Source organism: Poecile atricapillus, chromosome 2, assembly GCF_030490865.1.
Source record: "Poecile atricapillus isolate bPoeAtr1 chromosome 2, bPoeAtr1.hap1, whole genome shotgun sequence".
NCBI lineage: Eukaryota > Metazoa > Chordata > Aves > Passeriformes > Paridae > Poecile > Poecile atricapillus.
The window spans coordinates 113,182,293-113,207,513 of record NC_081250.1 but is presented as its reverse complement, the minus strand read 5'-3'; the positions used below and the strand labels follow the sequence as shown (position 1 = coordinate 113,207,513).

The following is a 25,221-nucleotide window of genomic DNA, read 5'->3' as shown; positions in this document are numbered from 1 at the left end:
TTTGTAGGTAACCTATAAATTGTCAATTGCTTCGTACTGTTATATACATTAACTATTTTATGAAATTCATGTAGCAACTCTGTCACTGGTCCTATGGACTATTATTGAGATGAGAGAGAAAAGACAAATGATCACCTGCAGTCCACAGAGCTCTGTTTAACCACTGTTCTTAGAAGCTCAAGAGAATAAATATTTTTCCTATCAGAAATTATGATTTGAAACACCAATCATCTGCACAGATGTAAAATAAGTAATGAGAAAAATGAAATGTTATTCACTTATCCTCTTGAAGTAAACTGTAATTAAATATACTTTATTTATGCCTTTTTGAGTCCCACGTGGTCCTCCAATAGAAAATCTATAGTTAAAGTATGCTTCATTGATTCCAATTAATTTCTTCAGATGACACAATTCCCCAAGGAATTATGTGTGTATAGATTTACTGAACACCTTCCTTCTAAATATTATTCTGAGAACTTTTACACTCACTTGATGCAAAAAAGAGACATTAAAATAAAGCATTGTAACTTTTTTTTTTTTTTCCTAGCCTCAGCCTACAATGGAAGATACAAGAAGATCAGACAGAACTAATTTATATCTGGTAAGCTGCAGGTATTAACAATTTCTTATTTAAGGTGAGGCTAGAGGCAAAAAAATTTTCCCCTATATAAATCTTCTTAAGTATAACTGGAGGGGGGGAGGGGGGGAAGAAGGGGAAAGAAAAGTAAAGAAAGACCTCTTTATTTTGTGGTTATCATAGACTATGCTGAGTTGGAAAAGACCCACCAGGATCATCAAGTCCAGCTCCTGGCCCTGCACAGAACACCCCTAAGAATAGCATCATGAGCCTGACAGCATTGTCCAAATGCTTCTTGAACTCAGACAGGCTCAGGATGGTGGCTCTGTTTCTCACATTTTCTTATTCTCTCTCTTGGTTACCACTTTTCAGGAACTTCTACAGGATATATGCATCATTAAGGCATCCATTTCCAATCAAGAATGCTGAAAACTGTTTCCTGTCCTCCTGCTTTGTTGGCCTTTTTTGGACAGTAGCTATCTCATCTAATGAAAAGGTACATGAAAAAGATGAAAACATTCATTCTAATAGAATAAAAGGTCCTTTCTTGGTATAATGTTTGCTATTTTTTTCCAGTCTTAGACATCATAAATATCCAAGCCCTGCAGAAAATCTGTCTTTTAAATTGCAGGCATCCCTTCCACTGTCCTCTTTATGTTACATATCCCATTTCTTGGGTAAAGGGCAATATATCAGATCCAAACACGTTCAGAGACTTAAAGTGGGATTGAGTCATGTCATGCGTATAAATAGAAGACAGGGTTAAATGACCCAATAAAAGCAATGCCTTTGACTGTTACCTAAACTCAGTGGCTTCTCACTGTCTGACCTCATCATAGATACAGAATTATGCTTCTGAGGAGAACAAGTATTTGTTCATGTCATACTGTTATGACAGAACAGGAAGCAATTATTCATTTCATTACATCTGCTAGGGCGTTCTGATTCAGAACACCTCAGGATGCATTCAGACAGGATCAACTTTTATTAAGATATTAAGATCACCCTGTTGCAAAAGGTAGCAGCTGAAGGGAAAGCTTATTATTGTAACCTAGAAATTACAGTACTCACAAAGTCAGCATGTCAGACCTGCATCTTTCATCTTCTAATTTAACTAGAAACCTAAAAGTTGAGGTATATGACTCCTGTTGAAGCTGTGGCATTGTACAGAAAGACACACATGACCTGTGGGATCAGAAAGAGCCTGAATTCACACCCAAGAGTGTACAAACAAGGTTAGGGATCTGCTAAGAGTACCTTAATCTCAAAAGCAGTAGATCAGGCTGTCCACTTATCAGTTAAATACATTTAAGCCATATTTGCCATCCAAAGATAGGCATAAATATATAATTTTTTTAATACAAACGCATTTGTTTATTTATATATTTATCTGCTTACTTGTTTAGAGCGCTAATGTACAGTAACTGTAACTTCTTCCCAAACCCAAAAGTAACTATTTTTTTGTCTACTTATCAATTTATTGTGTAGCTGTGGGACATGCCTGTTAATTTCACTCAATTTGAAAGGTCTAGAATTGAGCAAGGCATGTAGAACCCCCTCATTCACCTGTCCTATTTAAACTTTTAGTGGAGATACAATTCACCCCTGTATTGACTAAAGTATGAACACACAGCCAACACAGATCTGGTCATTGAATTTTGTCAGGAAACACAACCCTTACTGAAAGGAATTTTCAGGAAGAGATGCTAAAATTGCAGATGGGGACAGAAAAAGGTAATACTTGTTACACTAATGAGTTAGTACTAGAAAAACAAAATACAAGAAAATAAATGAGAAAAATATGTAAATGAGGATGAAATTCTACTTGAGGCAAAATTGAATTTGCTGGACATGCAGAAATTATTTGATGCACAGCTGGAGAGTTATATTTTGAGATTTAAATAAAAACTTGATCTAATCACTCTTTTGTATCATTTACATTTCCAGCAGGTGTCCAAATTACTTCCATCCTCTCATCTCATGAGCTATAAGGTATGCAGCCCTAGGACAGAAGCACTGCTATCCAATAACTGCATCAAGTGACTCACAACATGAATCTAGCTCATCAGGTAATCGACTAGCTTCAGGAAGCTGTCTGACCTTCCTCTCAAAAGTCAACATGGTTTCCTCAGCCTAAAATCTTTAACAATCTACCGTGTGTATTGCCCTTCTAAAATTTTTTTTATGCTCTGAAGTTCAAAAACTATTCTAGATTACAATGTAAAAGGAAGAAAAATCTTTTATTGGCCACAAGAAGCATAGTTTTTATAACAGAGGCTGCCTCAGAAGCATCTAAAACAATTACAGAAACTGCTCAGGGAAAAACATTTCATGTCAACCACAGAAAATTTTCAATATAGATAGAAATATATAGAAAGAGATATTCAGCTTATTTTACAGAAAGCTCAATAAAGTATCAATAAGCAACATAAGCCTTTCAAGGGTGTATGTTATGTAGCAATAATCCATGCTGAGTACCATGATGGCTGACAATGGCAGGGAATTAGCTCAACACAATTTACACCCTATTGTGCACTTCTGCTTAATTTAACAGCAAGAACTCAGCTTCCCCTGTTGGTTTCTATAATCATTTAACAATGGAAGCTTCATTCCAGAGATTTTCCTTCAAAATAAACCTGATCAAATCCTGACTGTGACAACAGATGGTGACAGAGCAGATGTATCATTGGATCTGAAAGTTCAGTAACTGTCAGTCAAGAGCTGCAGGATGGCTACTTTGAGGTACCACAGAACAGAATATTGGAAAATAATTAATTCAACAGACATGCAAAATTAGGAAGAAAAAAAAAGAAAAAAAGGAAATAAAATACACTAAGGAGAGGGAACAAAATCACTGCTCTTAATGTACTTCTAGAACTGACTTGATTTCTTTTGAGGACATGTCAGATTTCAGAAAAACTCTCTGTTTAATCACTGCATTTTCAAATTACCAAAACAATAGCAATGGAGCCTATTACTCTGCAATTAGTAATAAAAAAAGAAAGGTATGTGTTGTATTTCATACAGGTGTTTATCAGTAGAACAGATGTTGTCGTATCAGTCCTATCAATTCACCTGAGGGATAGAATTCACATTTTCAGATGCAACAGAGATGCATCACATCTGCAGCAAAGCACTCTGGCTTGATTGACAGACAATACAGCCACCATGACATTTGTGTGTACTCACTTTTATATAGTTCATATAAGTTTGGTTTTATTAAATAAACTCACCGGATCAAACTTTTAGAATTTTAAATAATATTTAAATAAGATTTTAAATAAGATTTTTCTAACTGTAGAACTTTAATAAAAACTGCACAACACCCTATTAAAGAGGAATATGAGGTGATGCAGCATAGCTGATCTGGTACATCTGTGTATAGTTTTTTTTATTACATTGTATAAGAAATAAAATCAAACGAGCATAGTCACATATATGTGTGAATGCCATCAGATGTATCCTATCACTCCATTCTTGGCCATCAAGAATGTAAAATGTCTGCAAAAAAAACAGGGCTCTTGACTGCACAGTGATACCCCAGTTTCTGGCCTTAGTGTGGCATCAGTTAATTATGCCATGATCTTGATTTAAAACTGAATTAAAGACAGTTAAACACTCCTTCAAATTCTCACATGATTCTTGTTATAAACTGTCAACTTTGAATAGACCAGCTACCAATTCCTTTCCCATAAAACAGGAAAATTCTAGAGTGACACATTATCCTGAAAAGCCAAAATTATTTAACGAAAATTTCCTATCTTCTGGAGATATAAGTATTACAAAAATTCTCATGCAACATGTAGAAAGAAGAGAAATAGTGTTCAATGAAAAGGATTATAGCATTCCTCTCCACTATACTTTTCTTGTGAATTCACTGTATGAAAAGTGGAGGGTAACAGTCCTTGTATTCATCCTAACAAAGATGAAACACACAATATAGGAAAAAAAATTTAAAATACACTGCTCTGATGTGATATTTTTATCTGTTTCAAGTGAAACCTTGAGATTTGACTGTTTCCCATGTAGTAGAGAAGCAAGTGTCCATTTATTACATTTATGAACATGTACGTGAACATAGCCATAATCCATGAAATGAAAAATCTACTCCTAGAATTTGCCACATGCGATACCTGTTTTGTACCACTGCCTTGTTGAGTGAAATAAGTTAAAATGGGAGTCAGAAAGTTATGACTTTCCCAGCTGCAATTTACCAATTGTTACGAAGCGACAGGAAGAGGTGAACTGCAGGCCAGCCTAAGATTTAGATTTAAGCCTAGAATTCCACTGTGTACCTAAGCCAGATGTTGTCAATTCATCCTCCTGGCACGGCAACCAGTAAAAGCCAAATCCCAGTGAATCCCAAATAGCAAATGAGAGTTATAATGTGTAGTAAAATCTCTAGTAGCTGGAGGCTACATTTGGTTTCTCACCCTGAGAAGGATCAGAAGGCTTTATAAGGACTGTCTTAATGTTCATTTCTCTAGATGCCATCAGGTCGATTTCCAGCCGAGATCAGCACATTTGCAAATCCATGGTGGAAAATGAAAAGATTCGGAATTGAAAAGGAATGGGCAGTGCTTGTCCTCATTACACCACCACAGTTTACTGACTGTTATTTGGAAAGCGTTAGCAGGGAGTCAGTGCTGCCTTTCAAAACTCACCTGCCTAATGATGGCTCTCGCAGGAGCTGACATTTGCTGTAATCAGTGTAACAGCTCAGCAGAGGTCAGGAGTTCCAAGAAAAGGAAACATGCCCATGTTTCCACTCCCATCTTGGCTGATCAACTAGAGAAGCCTCTGGCTGAAGCACTGAAATATTCCATTCTTTCTGACTGTCTGCTATGAAGTCTATATAATTTTTTCTCTGAATTTATGGAAATTTTGTCTACAACATCATAATTTTTAGTGCATATTTGAAATATGCAGTACATTTTGAGTCCAAAATTACTTTTTTCTCAGCTACTTGCTATTATATTCTTAAATGTGACTATTTACATCCAATACATACAGTTCCGATATAGAAAACACAACTAATTTTCTGTTTTTTACCATTTCAAGTGTTCCTTTTGTCACTGTTAACTCAGAGAGGAAACTTTATTTCCCTCCTGTCCCACAATCTTCTTCAAAAATATGTTTTTTGCCTGTGGGGTCTTCCAGCATTTTTTGCATCATCTTTCCACCATTATTAAATGTGCTACCACCATTCTGAGAACTTCTTCTTGTTTCATGCTGTCCACATAATAACCACCTTCTTATCAATACTCATCATATTTGATCTTTAAATTTTAATTAATGTATCTTATCTTTCTAACGATTTTCCAGACAAAGCTACTTTCACAATTACTGAGTTAAAGGAAAGCTGCCACATTATGTGCAGACAAGAAGTCTTTTCTAATTACTTTTATCTTTTTAGCTTGCTGCAACACTGAGATGTTTGGATAACACTACTGGAGTTGCAGCATCTTAGACACACCTATGCAGGTACATTTTTTTTCATCACTGCAATGCTAACAGGTCTTTCTGTGCTCCTATTGTCTTCTCCATATCAAGAATATTTTCATGAAGGAATCCTAAGGGTTGGTTCCTGGATTCCAGTTTGACAACTGCCTTCCCTCTTTACTTAACTAATTAAAATACACATATACATATATATAAATTCTAAGTGAAAATAACCTTCAATTACTCTACTAGTGCTCATTAAAAAACCCCGTGGGTATTTTTTAAGTGAAATTAAATATGCACCCCTCTTTTTTAAAAAAAGCATAATAGGATGAAGACAGCTTTCAAGCTCATGATGTGCTTGCAGAAAGAAGTTAAAACTAGCTGTTCAACCTCTTAGACTAAAATTAATTTTATTTAAAAGAAATCAAGGTGGCAAGAGTATTTGAGATGATATTTTAATTTTTAGATAAAATATGTGTTTATATAACAAGTAAAAATCCTGTTTCTTCCCTGTATACCATGCTAACATTTGCTGCACATAAAGACAGAAATTAATCTTACATTTGTGTAGCCTTTTCCAGCTCTACTCAAAAATATTATTTAATTATTTCACTTAAATATGGTGATTTTTTCCTAACTTCTTTTATGGTAAAAAACTGCAACCCTCTCTACATAAGGTAAGCCCAAAAGGAAATCTGTTTTTGAATTCCATAAAATGTCAGACATCCACAGATAAAGAAACCTTTTTCTTCTCCAGTATTTGACAGGCAACAAGATCTTACCAGTCTCACTGCCCATCAAATCAGCCTCGCTTTCCAGTTTGACCTTTTGACTGAGTTTCTTGAAGTGCTCCATAGTAATTCCCTTGGAGTATAATGATTGGTGTTGATGAGAGAAGAATGCATTATAATTGCAGGCTGTCCTAACAGATAACATTGCCAAAAAGCTACTAAAGTCAGGAAAGGCATTTTTGCTTTCCACAAGAGTTCTAATGAGGAATAAAATGCCTTGTTGACCCTGTGTGCTGAGAGTTCCATAACAGCAGAGATCCCTGAATTATATGTTAGAGTGATGGGACATTATAACTGTTGTTTATAATTTTTTTTGTCTTTATTTTTTACAGTAATAAAAGCAAAGAGGTAAGTTCAGGGTGAATCATAGCAGTGAAAAGGGATACAGCTGACTGCTTTTTGTTCACTAGCCAGTATCTTCTTCCTTCTTTTGAGATAGGAGCATATCTTTGCACTCTCTGCATTTAATGTTATATGAAAAATATTAAAATTCCAAAAAGCAAACGTTAACTTGGCTTATTGTAGCTTTATACTTACACATATAGTTATTATTGCTAATATTAGTAGTATTATACTATTTTCATTAATTTTTTACATTTGTGGATTTTCTCAAGAAGAAAACAGAAAATAAAATAGAAGCATCTCCCTCCTTTGTGGTTTATACCACAAATTCCATATAAATAAAGTTGGACTAGAGAAAGGCAACTGAGAAATACGTTGAGTAACTGAAGATTTGGTGTACGGAAGATGAAAACACTTTTCTTCCTCAAATCTGTCCTTTTGAAGGTGAGCTTACAGGTCAGTCCAATATATATTTCTCTCCTTCTACTAGGAAGCAGTTTTTTTCCTTCTTATGAATCAGGTTACTCTGTTTCCCCTTAACACATTTCTTAAAAGGAGATTATATAATGTCATTATATAATTAATAGTTGTCATACACAACATATACTTAATTAACTGTACAGTGTACTGAGTTTTATCCTGGTAATTTTTATTCATACTTCGATTACATAGTTGTGCAAATATTAATTTGTTATGCCTTCATTTGTCAATAGAAAAAAAGAAACAAACAAAAAAACACCAAAAAAACCCCACACCAAAAGACCATACATTTTTAGAATTCTGTAACACTGATTTATTCTGCCTAATTCTGTAGATGATAATGATAACATTCCCCTTTTATAGTAAAATTGGTAAGACACAATCTGAAGAAAAGTATATATACCTGCATCAAATTGGTTAATTTGAAAAGATTAGGTATACTCTTACTTTGATGAAACAATCCAATTCCCTTTGAGTTGAGAAATTAAAAATGCCAAGGTACTCTCTAAAGAAAATCTACTGAGAATTCTTCAGGTTGAATAATGAATAGCTACCACACAATTAAAGAGGGTTCAAGTCAGAATTAGTATTATAAATTTAAAAAACCACCAAATGTTATTTTTCTTACCTGCTGGTTTACGGGAAAATTCCTGTTGATTTTTTTAATCTATAAAAATGAATAAAGAAATAGATTAATATTCAGTCACTAGAAGGAAAAACAAAACCAAAAAAAAAATAAATTGTATTTTAGACACATATATTACACTCTCCCATCCAAATTATGCTTGCAAAATAGAAAATACCTTTGGCAAGCTCAATTGAACAGTGGGATATTTCTGTGGTCACTTTGTGGTTCATTCTGCTGTTTAGAATCCAGGAGAGGTGCATGCACTATATCTTTTTCTTTTTTTTTTTTTTTTTCTTATTAGAAATAAAATAAACTAGAATATTTAACTCTAAATATAATTATTTCAGAGCAACTTACTGCCCACCACCAAAGTCATTAAACTCAAAGCAAGTTCCTTTCCTTAAGGAATGATGAAGATTTGGGCTGAAACAGCTTTGGAAACATCCCTTTTATCCTAGGAGCAAAATCAAGTATGCAAAATCAGTTCTGATAATTGTTCGATTTTTTCTTAAAACATTCAACAATATGCCTAGGTGAAAAGTAAAGAGAAAACTAGTCTGTGACACCTAATTCATGATGAGCTTCTATTTAGCCCTGAAGTTCATGGACTCCGTCTGAACAAACATTGCCAGCTTTATGACTCAGAAGTGTCCAATACAAAGAGAATTATGTGTAGAGCATACCCATTCCTACCATTACTAGAAGAAAAATGTTGTTTTTTAAGCATAAGTTCTGAAAGTCTTTGACAACCTAGAAAATCTAAAATGTGCATTCATGACAGATACCTAATACCTAGAATAAAAACATTTTTAAATTAAAGATATTACCAGCTAGGTATCTATATAGAATGTATCTGAATTATCTGGAAATCCCTGAAACCACAGTATAACATTAAACTGCTTCAACCAACCTGCAACATGTTTTTAGAAGAAAAGAAGAATCACCATTGAATTTCCTCCAGGGTTTACAATATTGTCCCTAAACAACTACATGCAGAGATGTGAGTGGCAATGTGTTTTGCAGACTTCAGAACCAGGCTGCAATGGCAAGCTCTTTGAATTCTTTGAATTCCTCATGCAAAATCGGAGCAAGTTTGTCGCTGACATCCTACAGTTTTGCTATCAAAGGATAATTCCCACTGTCAAGAATATGCTGGCAAGCAGTTTTCAAATGTATCCTGCATCAAAAGTGTCAGAAGAACATCTCTAGCCTTCTTGCATGTGCATCAGCCTCAGCTTCTTCCTTTCCTCAATGTTAGTTAAGGAGAAGCATTAGAGGAACACGGACATTCAATGGATACAGAAAGAGTATAAAATTAATCTATACAAGATACCAATTAACTTATGTGATTTTTTTAAAATAAAAAGCAGATAAACCCCACATTTTTGACATAAAAATGTTTTGAAGACTTCTGGGATTTATTCCTAAACCAAATATTAATTACTCCAGCATGCTAAATCCCTGTTTGTGCTAGTAGAAACTATTAAAGTCCTTGTCAAAACCATGTATTTTCTTCTAAGCAAAGGCTATACCCAATAGCCTGAAAATTTAAAGTTCTGAAAGAACAATGTTAAGAAAAAGAAATTTTACTTTTCCAAGCAAAATACTGAAAATATCTACTTAGCAGCAAGTTACATATTAAATAATTTAGGATTGTTTTTGTTTATTCCAAATACAGAGATTACTTTGTTTTCTTTAACAAAGTACATTAGGTGCATTGCGTACTGTTAATGTTCTTCTGAAATGTAAATATATATTTGAAACATCATTTTATGATTCAAAAATTTCCAGCTCATTTTCTGAAGTACAATCTAAGCATCTACATTACATGGTTGTTTTAACTGCTGTTATTTTAACTGAAACAACTATGTTTATCTTTCAGGTAAAATGGTGATTTCTTGAAATGCATTATTTTTATTTCTTTTACAGAAACCTGAAAACTGCATTATAGTTGTTCAAGTCTATCTGAAACTAAAAATTGTTAAGTATGATTAATTTTAGAAACAGCTACATGTTTATCATTCACGTGCATAAATATTAGACATTAAGAATAAAAATGTTCTACAATTAGGCAGCATGTATATGTTCTTCCCAGCATGTTACAACGTACATTGAGTAAAATTTAATTTCCAGATCTAAAATATTTGGTAATTAAAACCTAATAGTAAACATTTTCCAGAAATGAAAAGAGAAAAAAAAAATCATCTCTGTTACTGGTTATCTAAAAGAGAAATGTTGCTTCAGTCTTCCATAACTCTGCTTAACCCATTGTAATACTTTGTGTTATTGAGCACAATTATAGCACACAGCACTATGTAACTGATGCAATTAAATAAAATTAAATTTGTTTTCATCACAGGACACCAGTACAATACACTGCAAATATACAAGAATGTAATATTTCTAAATAAAACACACCAGCAAGATAATACACTAAAAAAAAAGAGGCATTCTGAGAATATTCTTTAGAAAGATGTGTTTATACAGAGCAATTAAAAATCAGGAATGGGACAAAAGGAGACAGAAGAAGAAGCAGCTAGAAAACAAACCCTTCTCTGAACACAATGTAGGCTGATTTGAAGCTAGCAAGAACTACTTGTTTCCACTTCAAGCATAACAAAACAGGTGCTGAGGGATGATATTCTATTCTGATACAATTTCCATGAACGCAAATTAAGAAAAAAAAACAAACTAAGAACACCACAGAGAAAGTAATTTGGGAACTGATGATCAATTCAAGGTGGAAGGAGGAAGGGGGAGGCAAAAAGAAGGTCTCTACAGTATCTGGCATCTGGCAATCAAATAGGTTAGTGGTGATAATACATGACCAATAATGGAATCATAGAAATATAGAATGGTTTAGATTAGAAGCAATATTAAAGATCATCTATCTCCAACCCCTACCATGGTCAGGGACACCTTTTACTAGATGAGGTTTTTCAGAGTTCCATCCAGAGTTCTGGTTTTGAAAACTTTTAGGGATGGGAAGAATATATTTTAGTGAAAGCTCTCAAAGAAGATTAGTTCAAAGCATAACTGATTGTTTATGGTACAAATACATTTTACTAGATATGTTCCAAAAATTCATCTCACAGTGTGTTTGGACATCATAGACATGGAGAATACTGGGCAGGGAGATGATATGAAGTGGAACATAATGAAAAATGTCTCATGGCCAAATTCAGTCATTTTTGTGCACTAAATGTTGCAACCACAGATGGATATTTTCACAGTGATGGCTGTGACTGCTCTGCAGAGGAAACAAACAAGAACATGGAACACAGCACTTCTCAGCAGGTACACAAATGAGCAGGCCTTGGCTTCAGGTGAGCACAATGATTGCAAATGTTTGGGGCTTTTTAAATTTTATTATTTAAAAGTCTTCATGCCAGAGAAGCAGAAATGCAGAATACTGTTCCGTACTATTACCTTTTTTGCAAGAATTGTAGCCTATCGTTGCCCTCTGCTGAAATGCAGCTGATTAAGCTCATAAAAGCTGGGTTTTAAATTTTCACATTCAGTTAAAGCTGAATTGAATTGTTCACTCTGCTGAGATATACTGTTTCAGACCCTCTTGGGGCAAATAGCACAGCAATAAATATTTGCAGTTTCTATATGAGGATTTTAAAATGTAATTTGAAAACTACTGTTTATTTGGGGGGTTTGACCTTTCTTACCTATTTATATTAATGAAATTTGCTATTTCAATTTTATCATAGGATCCCCATGAGATGATAAGGATATCTTTCAATGAGCACCAAGGACCCTTAAGAGTAGTAAGATCAAGAGATATCAGGTTTCTCCAATCCTTAAAAATTTAAATAGAAGCAATCAGATGCTTGAAAACTCCACGTGGACCACACTTGCTTTGATCCTGTTTCATAATAAACTATACTGTAAATTAGATTCAAAATTCTAAAGGGATAATGGGAAAGATGATTAATAGACAATTAAGATTCAGGTAATACATCTCGTCCTCTGCATGAAAGAATAACAGAGAAGCTGTTAGTTGTTAGGGCAGAGATCCTGACAGATACTATTCCCTTGGAGTACCTATGGGAGCAGCCAAGACTGAAGGGCAACATTTGAAACAAACAGGCACCAGTGCATTTTGATGACTTAGGCAGTAAATAAGATACTCCCAAACTTTCACATATGATTTGACCTCCCATTTTCTTGCAGTCCATAGATATATAATTTTGACAGTCACAGTAATTTTCCAACTTAAAAAGAACCTTTTATTATTTTTATCTATGCTATGTTGAAATTTATGTGGATTTCCCTGAACAATTTAGACTCTGTATCCTTCTCTATCAATTGTTTGCATTACACAACTGCTGACTCACATTCATTAACAGCTAATTAAAATAGAATAGCTTGAAAAGAATGTAAATTCCTTACATAGTTCTTCATCTCATGCATAGAGACGAACACAAGTAGCAATACAGTTTGTGCCATTGGGATGTTAAGTGATTCCAAACAGGAAGCCAGATCATTAAGATTTGGAAGAAAACATGAGTCCATTCTGTGACAATCTTATGTTAATGAATAAGAAAGAGTACATAACACTTGAAATTACTAGTTGGCTAGTCTTACTTTCCATCCTTGCTAGGGTTTGTTTACTCAATGGGATAGGTAAGTTGTGGTAAGATTTTTTGTTGTCCAAGAGTATATGTGCATTGAAAGAATCAGAGAAGATTTGAAAGAAGTATGCAACAGCCCCCACAAAACACATCATATATTGGTGAATGCATTCAAATATATGTATAATTTCTATAGAACAAATATAGAAATTCTTGATGCTGATTTTACAAGCTGCAGTAGACTTTAGAGTTCACACTAAAAATCCATATAAGCCAAGTTATGCAAAATGATCAGTCAGTATGTTCTGGAAAATATGGTAGCATAGGAAACATTTAATTCACATCTCTTTCTTGACCTACCAGTGATGGCACCACTCTCTGTGGTGTGATGATCACATTTTACCAGCTGAATGGTTCAAAGGATAAAAGACTTCCATAATTCACTTATAATTCACTTCCATAATTTCTAGCATTTTCATGTCCTAGTTGGATTTTTCTCAAGACTAGACACACTGGATTGCAAACACACTCAGCCTGAAGGAACTCAGCATCATCTTCCTTGAAGGAAGAAAGGGAAAGTCTCCAGAATATGCAAACAGTTACAGAGAGGAGAGGCTTGATTCAACACTGAATAATGCATAAGCACAAGCATGACCTCTGCTTTCGAGTCTGTTCCTATAGATACCTGCAGGCTGAGTCATCCTCACTATGGTTCCTAGATGAGAACAAAAGTGAGAACCAAGATGATATGTTTCAGCTTATATAATCAATGTTATAAAATCTCTCTTGGGAGCCAAAAAAATTACAAAAAGAGATCAAATATTTGTAAAGTTTATATACAAAGAGGACACTGTAGACATTATTCAGGAAGTCCCTAATCAGCTGTCTGAAGAAGCCCTAAAGTAGCAGATGGCTGGAAAGACAAAAGGAAATGTAACTATTCCTTTTTTTATCACCAGGCACATGACTAGATGGATCTTTATTTTGGTACAGTATAACAGTTCTCATGGATCATCCTAATCCATATGGAAAATCCTATATGGAAACTTCCATATAGAAATAGAAGAAGAAAGGCCTGAGATAGTCTTGAGGTCTCACCTGGAAAGCAGAACTCTACAAAGTTCCTTTTAAATTCTACTGACTGCCTTTGTATTAGCCAGCACTACAAAACAGGCAGAGAGCTTCCATGTTTTAGTGAGTTCCAATAAATGCAGGTATTTAATAAATACTTTTGGGGACACTAAAATGTGGCTACTAAAAGTCAGGAGTGCACCTCCAAAAACAGAAGCAGATGAATGCAAATCATTCCTAAGTGAGATGTTGAACTTTTGAAAGAAAATATTTGTATATTGACAGTTATTATTTATTTCGGACACGTAAAAGCACTATCAAAACACAAATAGCCATCTGAAATGTGATCACAAACCTGCATATTATCAAACCTTTCTCACTCAAAGGGATTCAGTGTTCCATTTAATACTACAAGCACAGAAGTAATGGATCGGTATCAGAAAGAAATACCAGATTTGTGCCTATTACACAGTGGAAGCCCTAAGGACAAAAGCACAAAACCTGCTCTTCAAATATCTGTGAAGTTCCAATAAAAGGCCTGCAATTAATTTTACTTAAATTAAAATTTTCTTTTTTAAAAAGTGTTGTGCTTTTTTGTACTTGACAGATGAATGGTGTCACTTAATCCTGAAATATTTAACAGCCATTCTTAAAACTGGATGTTACCTTAATGACAATGCTGCTGTTGTGCCTCTTTAAAGAAGATACATGTGCTACAAACACAGTTTTATAACAGTGAATCTCCATAAAAAAAATACCAACAGCAGAATGCATACTATTAGAGACACTGAAAACAAATTAAATCCAGTGCCTGAAGAAGCTATTATGGTTCCATCTGAAAGTAAGAAACATATGTCTCTGTATTGAAGATGTATTAGAAGGACTATGAACAATAAAAATTGAAAAGATATGAAAAAAGCCTGACCCAGAAGGAGACACCGGAATCCTTGTTTCAGATAATGAAATGCAACTGGATAATTGTGACATATCATAATAATAGTTGTCCACTGGAGTATGATTACTGCAGTACCAACACATGAAGAGTAAAAAACTGGTGTTACTTATCACTACAGAGTAAGGAAGTCATGTCATTTTTCCAGCAGAAACGAAATTTAAACTGTTAAACTAAAATATTAAAAATTCATCTATATGTTTCCCCTAGTTGAAAATACCAGATTTCATTACCTCTTGATTTTTCAAGGCAATTAAATAATATAGACAAGACCAACTTCAATTTTCCTTTTCACTTGCCATTTCATTACAACTTAACATTTAGACAATATAATGCCCACTGTATAGTATTTACTTTAAGAATTTTTCACAGAATGACAAAGGAACAGGGAAAAAACTTTAATAGCATCCACAGTTTTTCTTATCCTAGTATTTCTGAATGCAAGTTGCAAGCACTGATACAAATTTGCTCATTCTATGACAATATAAAAGAACAGCAACATATGGCTGAAAAGCAAGTCAATCGATCCAAGCTGTTTGTCGAACCCATTTGTAAAGTCCTGCCATGATGAGTCTCTTAATGCCTCATAAGTCAATCTATTAGCAAATACACCTCTACTTAGCATTGGAAGTTCTCCTTATATTGAGCCAGACTCCTTCCAGTTGCAGTTTAATCCCTTTGCTTCTTATGTAATCCATCACAGAACCAAAGAAGAAACTGCTTGCCCTTTGTGTAGTTTTTCTTAAGCTGAAACATTCTTCTTCTTTTCAGTCAAAGCCAGTTCAATTTCACTCTGTATTTTCTTGCAAGTTCATGCTATTGTCAAAGAAGCCAGAGCTTACTTTGGTAGGCTACTTTTGCATATGGGCACTGAGTGACACTCATTTTTCCTGAATGACCAGGAGAGCTGACTAGCACATTACAACAGCTCTGATCCCCTCAGCCTTCCTCCAAGAGTCTTGCAGTCACTTTTTATCTGCTTAGTGACACTGAAATCAGTCATGCCTGCATGAATGAGCAGTCCCAGCTAATTGTCATTTGACTAGATGGCTTTGGCAATATCCCTCAGATTTAAGCTCTTGGTAGACAGAAGACTTCCCACAATATTAGGTCCAGACACTAGAGCAAAGTTTTCATCACACACAGGAATGAGTCACTCATGACCAACCAATACATCTTTTCCTCATGGGAAGAATGATCTTTAATCTCACAGCTTTTTCAGCTTGCCAGGCTTCCGTTTTATTTTTAATCCACTCTGTCATTAGGCTTGAAGCTTCAGCTCCTGTGGGCAGCATTTTAATTCATCACTGCCTGAGAAGGGATCATTTTCCTGTGAAGAAAATCTGGAAGTTGAAATGTCTTGTTAGCTAGGTTTTCCTCATTCACAGTAGGTGCTATTGTAGATCTTCCTGGCTTATTACCAATCACCTTCTCCACACCCCCATTCCAGATTTCACTCTGTCAGCTTTCCTTTGCAATTTCTCTACCTACTTCTTAAGCGATTTCACCAGCACATACGTTACAGCTGAGGCATCTTCCTCCCTCCTCAGCCTTCTTTGGGAAGGGAGCTGCAAACCATAACTCCTACAAATTCAGTTTAGGATTCTGATTTAGACATCTATAGTTTTGGTTCCTATCTGAAGTTTCCACTTGAAATGTTAGCAAGTATTGGAAGAAAAAAATATGTCACAAGTCAAGTTACATTTTCATCAGAGGTTTGCTCTGTATATTATGTTTGCTGAAGCTCATCACTCTCCTTGTATTCCTTCCCTCTAAAAGTCCTATCCACAGCTTTTGAGCCACTTCTTTACTGAGTCAAATGACTCCTTACCTTTTAGGTCCCTCTTTCCAACCTGGTCTTTTCATTCTGTCTGGACTGAAATAGAATAAAGCAGTTTGTTGAAGACTGCAACTAAACCTATTTTGTTCATTTGTCCTCAGTCTATAGACAGTCTACTGACCTTTCTCATGAAGAATTCACAGTTTGACAAGTTTACACTGTTTCAGGATTCCTCAGTTTTTTTTACAGATAACATTTGCAGTTCACAGTCCAGCATTTAATAGGACAAAATGGGTAGTAAAATAACAGAAGAAATGAGGAATTTTATACCATCGCATCATGTACAATTATACATAACATGAGACAACTGTCTTGACAGTACCTATAGAAATGTAGCCAGTGATTTTTAAAATACATTTAATACTTACACCACAACATACCAGTCTAAATTAATTCCTGCTGTCAAAATTCATTACATTGGCCAGTTGCCAGTAGCATAGACAAATGCCTTTACCTGAGGCAACAAAGCTAAAGAGTTTTTCTGTAGTATTTATAGGTATTATATCATCCACTCCATAATCAACACATTCATTTACTTTAGTTTGAGTGGATTAAAAATAAAATTATAGAAACACCTTGTCTTTGCAATATTATGTCACATTTCACTTCTTCTGTCTAAGAGAATTACACTATTGTATTGTCTTGAAGCTCTCAGGAATAACAGCAATATTTATGAGACAATTTGGCTGACAGCACCAGATAAACTGCTTATAAGCTAAAAAATCACTTGTTATTACATTACTTAGATAATTTTCTTGACATAATGTGAAATAGCTGTTGAGAATTAGGTTCACATGATAATAAACTTGGTAGTAACACAATTGCTAAATTTTATATTACAAAAGAAATTTCATATGTCACTGTAAGATTGGTATAAACCCCTGAGTTTTTCAGTACCTATTTCTGCTGGAAGCTCCCCATTCATCTGTATAACTGATCATTTTAAATTTTACTTGAAACATTACAAAATTACTTTGTAGTGGTTGTATATTTAAAAGACATGTCCTCATATTTTATAAAATAGACCCTGCTCCTCCTCCTGACACAGAACAGGCCTCACTCTACTCTGTATTCAGATTAATCATGGACTCACTCTAGCACTGTATTCAGTTATACCCTGAGCTGACTTTTAATGAGAAAGTCTTTTGCAATAAAGCTTCCAGATTGTCATAAATAGGAAAGATTGGACTCTCCTTAACCTTCTTTCTCTTAATAAGCTGCTGATCCATTAACTTAAAAAGTCTTGAATTTCATTCCCTTCTAAGAAATACAGCTCTCTCTACTGATCTCCAATTTCACCTCACGACTAAGAATCCATTATAAAATAGAAAGCAAAAATCTCTGTAAATATGGGTTTCCTCAAGTATCTTTTGGTGTTTCTGAAAAAGGAACGCTCAAACACTGAACAATATATAAGTGTAAAGAGCTGTGTGTCAGCGGGACCATGGATGAAAGGTAGGCCAAGGCTTAGAAGACGTCAAGGGAGAAAAAAGAGTAGGGTGAAGGTTTTTGGACAGATGAATTAATTTTCAAGCTCAGACTTTTTTTCCTTCTTCTTTGAGAAGTGTGTTAAAGAACCATTTAATTTTAACAATATTGTTAAATTGACACTAATAGTAGGTGGCGTAGTTTTCTTGGTTTTGATACGATCTTGTAATCCTTAAATAGGGAGAGGTGTAATAGTTAAGATCAGTGGGATTTTCTCCAACCCTTCATAAACATCCAATTTATTGGCAATAAAAATGGCTAAGACAGGCACTGAGGATGTTAAAAGCAAATTTATAGATGACTTTTTCTTTAGTGTGCATTTTGGACAGATTTCAGAACAGCAACTCCCTGTCTAATTGCATTTCAGCAGTAAAGGAGATTGTTTAGTCAAAAGTATAGATTTTTGCTCTATTAGTATTTCTTGTAGTTCAAATATGACTTAGAGAGGGTCCATAGAAGGGCCACAAAGACAATCAAAGGACTGGAAAGTTTGCCATAATAAATAAAGGCTAAAAGTACTGGGATTGTTCAGCCTTGAAAACAGAGGGGTTAGGGGAGACCTTATTACTATATATTACCAGTATTTAAAAGGTGACTACAAAGAAGATGGAGACTCCCTTTTTACAAGGAAGTCATGGGGAAAACACAGGGGCAGTGAACACCAGATACTCCCATGGAGATCCCAATTAAACACAACAGGAAAATTTTTGACAAGAACAGTCATTGGAATAACTTCCCCAGGGAAGTGGTGGACTCCTCAACTTTGGATACTTTTAAGATTCACAGGAATGGGATTCTGGGCATCTTGTCTAGACTGTGCCTTTGCCAAGAAAGACTAGATCAGATGATCCTTGAGGTCCCCTTCTAACCTGATAATCTAAGATTTTATAATGTCATAAGCTAATAAATACAAATAATATTATCCCACATTTTCAAGATACCAAGATGTGTACATTTCTCTGAGTTTCAACATTATAAGCAGTATCAGAGGAAGAATCATCCTCATGACACTTAAATTACTGGAATCAATTAAAAAAATATTCTTTCTTTTTCCACAATGTCTTCTCTCATTATTTTAGTTATGTTCTAGCTGTCTATTATGGACTTTATCTTTCCTGAAAGAAAAAGGCATGTACACACTTGCTGAGAAAATTACTCCAGCTCTATAGTTAAAAGAAAAATGAGGAAACAAATTATTCAACAAAGGTATAATGATGAAGATAATGGCATAAGTGGAACATAAAAGCTGTCATTTAAAAGTGAAATGCATATATCAAGCTGTAACAAAAACAGATGCTGCGTAGTAAGTAAAATTGTATGTGATTACATTATTATATATTGCCACAATGAGAAAATTAACTGCATAAACTTGACATTATTACAAAAACACTTAAAATAGTATTATATATAAAAATGGTGTGTTATTTTAAAAAATTAGAACTGAAAAAAACAGCTAAATATCTGAATTACTATGACTATTACATTGTCATGCCTATTCATAAAGCTGTGAGAGCATCAGCTCAAAGCCCAAGAAGAAGAGAATCCCAAAGATATATGAAGGCGGCAATTCCATCAAATACAGAATAAGTCTTTCACTCTGAGTACTAACTGCTCTTAGCAGGAATTAGGCGGATTTTAAAACACTCATTACAATTTGCAGAAGGTTTAGTTTCGAGTTGGTCAGAACTGGAAAACATACAGCTATATGAAGTGAGTTTTTACTCTGAAACCATATGCACTGGTTGTTCTGTGCCACATAAAATTTATAGCTTCTACTTTACTGCTATTTATTTCATCTAGAAATTTCCTATACTTAGCAAATGGATTTAGAACAGAAGCTCAATCTCTTGTAGGTTTTAAGTAATGAGGGTGTATTTGGAATGAATATATCTAAAATGCTTCTCAATAATGTATACCTAATACCCTCTCTGATTTCTAAGATGATCTGACTTTATTCAAGATTGTGTCACACTTATTAATGGTGACAATAATTTGTTTACAACTGACCTTTTGAGTAAATTCTGATCAAAAAGAGCATTCAATACCTTTTTTTCTTGTCACTATGCCAATAAGTTTATTTTCAAAATGGAGTCAGCCTACCCTCTTCTTCTCCTTTCTATCAATGGTATATGTCAAAATTATTTGCACTCTTACTGCTTGCCAGATGAGATCTCATCTTGTCCTATCGTTTCTGGTTCTATGTAGACAAGGGATACTTCCCAAGCCCACTCTTAATTACAAATTCTACTGCACTACTGATTTCCTCTGTTTTGGGATACTAAAGAGTTAATCATTTAGCCATGACACTTCCTTTTATTTCCAGTGGACCAGTAAAACAAGCATCTTACAGAAAATATGGCTATCTAGTGAATTTTGATTATAAAAGTATTCATATGTGAAAATGTAAAAGAAGTTATTTAGCACTGGTAACACTATATGAATTGGTAGACTCCCTTGTGCTCAATAGGAAATACTAATGAAATAACAGGAGTAAACACAGAGATAGAGACAATACAGAGAATACAAAGAGCTAGTAAGAAGCTGATGAAAGGCTGATAAAAAGATTGGCACTGTTGAAAATAATCCCTTTATTAATATGAACTTTTCTAATCTTCTAGTGCTTGGGATAGAAGATGCGACATGTGAAAAAAAAAATAAAAAAAAACAACAACAAAAAAAACTCCACAAAAACAAACAAACAAACCCAACAAAATCTTTTTTCAAGCTGAAAGGGTAACATTTCTGGAGCTAAGGGGTTGTCTATTCAAATCTAAAGGGGAAAAAAAGGCATGCCTCAGAGTTTGACAACATAAACCCAACATGGCCAGTGAAGCTACACAGACCAGGAATGAGGCAAGTTTGTTTCTTTGTTATTTGCTGATGACCTGGTAAAGATGCAAACTGCCTCCTAAGTCACCCCAATGTAATGACTGTGTTGTATTATAACCAGAAGTAAGTAGGAAGTTTCCATGAGTCTATTTTTAAATGGGTTTTAAAAAAATGTAAGCATAAAACAAACAAGATGTGATTTATTTTGGTTTGGTCTATGAACTTACAAAGGTAAAGTGAAGTGGATTTTGGATCAGAAACTAAATAGAGGTGAGATTTCTATAATTGCTTTAAGCTAGGTTTGGCATACAATCTATTCAGCTATGTAAATGGAAAATTAATTTACTGGCAGAGCCATCTGCAAGCCTGGATGTTCTAGAGTTCTACTTCCTATTTGAACAACAGGGACTACTCTTTTTTTTAGTCACATTGCATACTCCATTTTCCTGACTGCTGCTTATTGTATTTTTGAGATGAAAATGCTGTTTATGGTTGCTGTTTCGTAAATGAATGAACTAATAGCCATACTGCTGCAGCAAGAGTAGTTAGCTTAATTAAGGTGCAGACACATTGCTAAATAGTCTGGAGAGGTATACTGACTATCTCGTTAAGCACATGACTTTAAAAATAATCTGTTTAAAACAGCTTGTCAACAGCCTCTTAGGACTTGGCCCGCTATAACATTTTAAAATATAGTTTATGTTTATACAGCAATATAAAGATACATTTATGTTAATTTGGTGCAAAAGGAAATAATTCTGATATCAAACATGCATACACACTGTGATTCATAAATTATTTAAAGAGAAACTGGAAAGGAATGTTAGCTCCACAACTCTATAGGGGTTATGTCAGCCTAAGGACATGTTTCTTCCTGTGAAACACTCTATTTATGATGTTAAAAACAGAAACCCTTTAAAATTAATATTTCTATAGTTACAAAATGGGAAAAATATTTAAACAGAATGAACATACTATTTAAATATAAGTTTGAGAAGCCACCTGTGGGGTTTTTTTGCCTGGGCATAGAACAAAATAATTGGTAAAAATAATATATTCACTCCCTCTAGCATCTTTATCACAGAAAAATATGTACAGGTGAAAACCCAAACATCGATATCATTGGTCACTTGTATTTAATTTAATAAATATAAAGCTAAGGCCCTTCATATCTTTTTGTTTCATATTTGACTTGTTTCATACATGATTTTTTTTCATATTTGTAGTTGCATTTCCATAACTTTTCTTTTAATAAAAGCTTCATGACTTTCTTTGCAGATATCTGAAGTATCTCACTGAGAAATGAGAAAACTCATTTCAACACCTCAGAACTCTTCATGGAAGTGTCTAATAACATTAATACACAAAATGGGATCTGAAACAGTAGAACAAGTATCTGAATGTCAGGTCTTTTTGTGTCTTTGGCAGAACTTTTCTTTGTGAAGGGTTCTTATTAAAATTATATTCACAATCCTGTGGACATTTACTAATAAAATGCACCTTACTAAATGTTTTGAGCATTAAACTTTGCATTTTTTTTTTTTTTTTTTTTATATTCTAGGGAGAGTTTAGGTTATTCAATCATTTTGTTTCCACAATGTTTTTATTAACTCCCTCCTTCTCCATGAACGGGAACCCTCAGTTTATCTTTTTCATAATGCATACATGAGAAGAGAAACATTTTTTTCCTTTCTGAACAAAATAGTAAAGCAGAGCAATGGATGCTAGAAGTTCTTCTAAATCTACGCAGCTGCTGTAGGCTGGTATTCCAGTGAAGAAATATTAAACAAATATATATTTAAGAATACCCAGGAAAAATTGTATCTTCCCTATGCAATAATAAAGCTATAAAAAGGCTACAATTTTCCCCTGGTACATCTGCACCTGGGAAGGGAAATCAGCAGCCCAATTAATGGGAATGATAAGAGGAAAAGAAAAGCAACAAATATTTTTATTTACACCCTTTATTCAGCAATGAATGAGTCCATTGCTCATGCAGACCGAAACATTTTGCATCAATCTGACTTCCCCAAAGCTATTTTTTTCACACAAATTAAGCCACAAATTAAGAAGTCTCAGGACTCCAAAATGGTATGGAACACTTCCTATGAGGTGAGAAAATCTCAAGAAGCATGGATTTTAATTTCTTCTCGAAACCTGAGAGACATTCTCATTAGTTTTTTTAAAACTTCTGGGAATTGCAAAGGAAGACAGAAGAAGGGAAAGAAGGCTTATCTGAGTACAACATTCACAAATACAGAAAATCCCCAGCTGCTAAGTTCAAGACGCCTACATGAGACCTGTTTTTGCTGATCTTCCTCTTTCATGGAAAACTTGGCTGCAGAAATTTGTGTGGACTTTCCACGTCCTGCTTGTGTACCCACACTATGTACCCAGCCTTTCAGTTGTGCTAAAACAACTGTTTGTGGGACTGCACTGTTTATAAAATCAGAGAACTAAGTTGGGTTAAAAAATCTGCAAAAATAAAATCTACGCTGCAGTATAGGGAGTGAATGTCCAATTTGGTCACGGTGGGTAATATCAGAGTACCCACACAGGATATAGGAGATACTGTACTCAGGCTGCAGGAGGAAAGTATTTATCTGCTGCACTTGGGCAATAATCCTGCTGGATGAATCCCACCAGACAGTATGGATGAGCCTCCTGTCTCCTGTCAACAGCACTGGCAAGAAGTTTACATGTGGCTCTGTGGGTAGCACAGAGAAGAGCCTCTGGAAGGAGAAGCACAGCCTCAGCCCTGTGCTGTCCCCAGAGATTCTCTGGCCAGCAGTGAGGCAGATGGCATCAGGCTGCAGGCTGAGTAGCACGGAGAGCTCCTGTCTCTCACGTCAGGGTGACTTTACCAACCTGTAGGCTATTATGCAAAAGTGCACTCTTGCCATTTCCTATTAGAAGTGGGAGAGGTAAGTATTTAATTCAAGGAGATGGAATTTCCCTCTGGAGATATCTGCAGTCTTTATATGGTTAATGGAATAGAAGTAACTGCCTATGTTAGGAGGATGAGCTCACTTCCTTCAAGTCTTAAAGACATTTTTAATATCCCTTTTTTATACTGGGAGATTGGGTGGAGAGGATGTTGCTTTTTAGGGACAAAGAACTACCATTTCTGTCATATTACTTAGTTCAGCTAAAGCAGAAAATAATTATAAAAAGAGAAGTCTAGTTCCTTGACAGTCAGATACCAGAGAGGAGGAACTGCTGAAACTCCTTTAACAATGTTAAATTGACTGAATTATGTGAGAAGCACCAGCATGTTGACACACCACAGGAAATTTTTCATCCTTTTTATTACTTTACAAAATTGCTTTAGGAAATAAACACAGTGAAAACAATATTTTCTCCTAGGCAGGTAACAGATTTTTCCCTGGAGTAAACAGTACTTGTGTGTTTGTTTACCACAAACATATAAACATTTTTGGAATTTGGACATATACTATTTTACTCTGTTTTTTTATTAAGATTTGTCATCTGTACAATCAGGAAACTAATGAAAAATGCAAATATATCACATCTACATAGATTCATTGTACATATCTAAATCTATCTCTGAACAATGTGATCTATTATTTGAATGGTCAGTGGATAACGGGAACAGTGGGCTAAACAAACAATTTTTACTGTTTGTGTGATTTCAATGCATCACACTGGAAGAGAGGTAGAACATCTGTCAGTAATTAGAAATACAACTTAGGTTTGCCTTCTGACTTTTAAGAAGTAGCTTTATGAATAAAATTGGAATTTTCATGTTGATAAGCTAAATTGTGTATCTACATTGACCTTACATCACCTTTCTGCTAATACAGCTAAAAGTAAGTATAAGGATTAATCCCCCAGTTGCATTTTATGTTCTATTTTATGACACTGAACCATTAAATAGTCACAGGTGAGAAGGGCAGGCATTCTTTAGCTGCCTGCTTGCCTCCTTTCCAGTAATATTTTATTATTTATTCATTCCGTGTATCTAAAAATTAGTGACTGCCTTTCCTATCACAGGTCTCATATAAAAATAGAATTTAGGATCCTGTTGTGTACTCTTTAGCACATAAAGTGCTTTCTTGACAAACCACCCAAACATAACTGATAATTGGCTCATAAAAAAAGCAAAATTAGGGAATAAGAATTACATGATTACATGCATCAAATATAAAAATGTATATTCATTTTAATATTCAAC

At 34.6% G+C, this 25,221-nt stretch overlaps 1 protein-coding gene across 2 annotated transcripts in view; it reads right to left on the bottom strand.

Annotated features, from left to right (window-relative positions):
* SNTG1 (syntrophin gamma 1) overlaps window positions 1-25,221 on the bottom strand; it is a 322,766-nt gene that overhangs the window by 65,207 nt on the left and 232,338 nt on the right. For both annotated transcript variants that reach the window (XM_058832034.1, XM_058832033.1), the window contains exon 12: window positions 8,264-8,302. In XM_058832034.1, coding sequence (XP_058688017.1) covers window positions 8,264-8,302 — 39 coding nt within the window. The remainder of the gene's footprint in view (window positions 1-8,263; window positions 8,303-25,221) is intronic.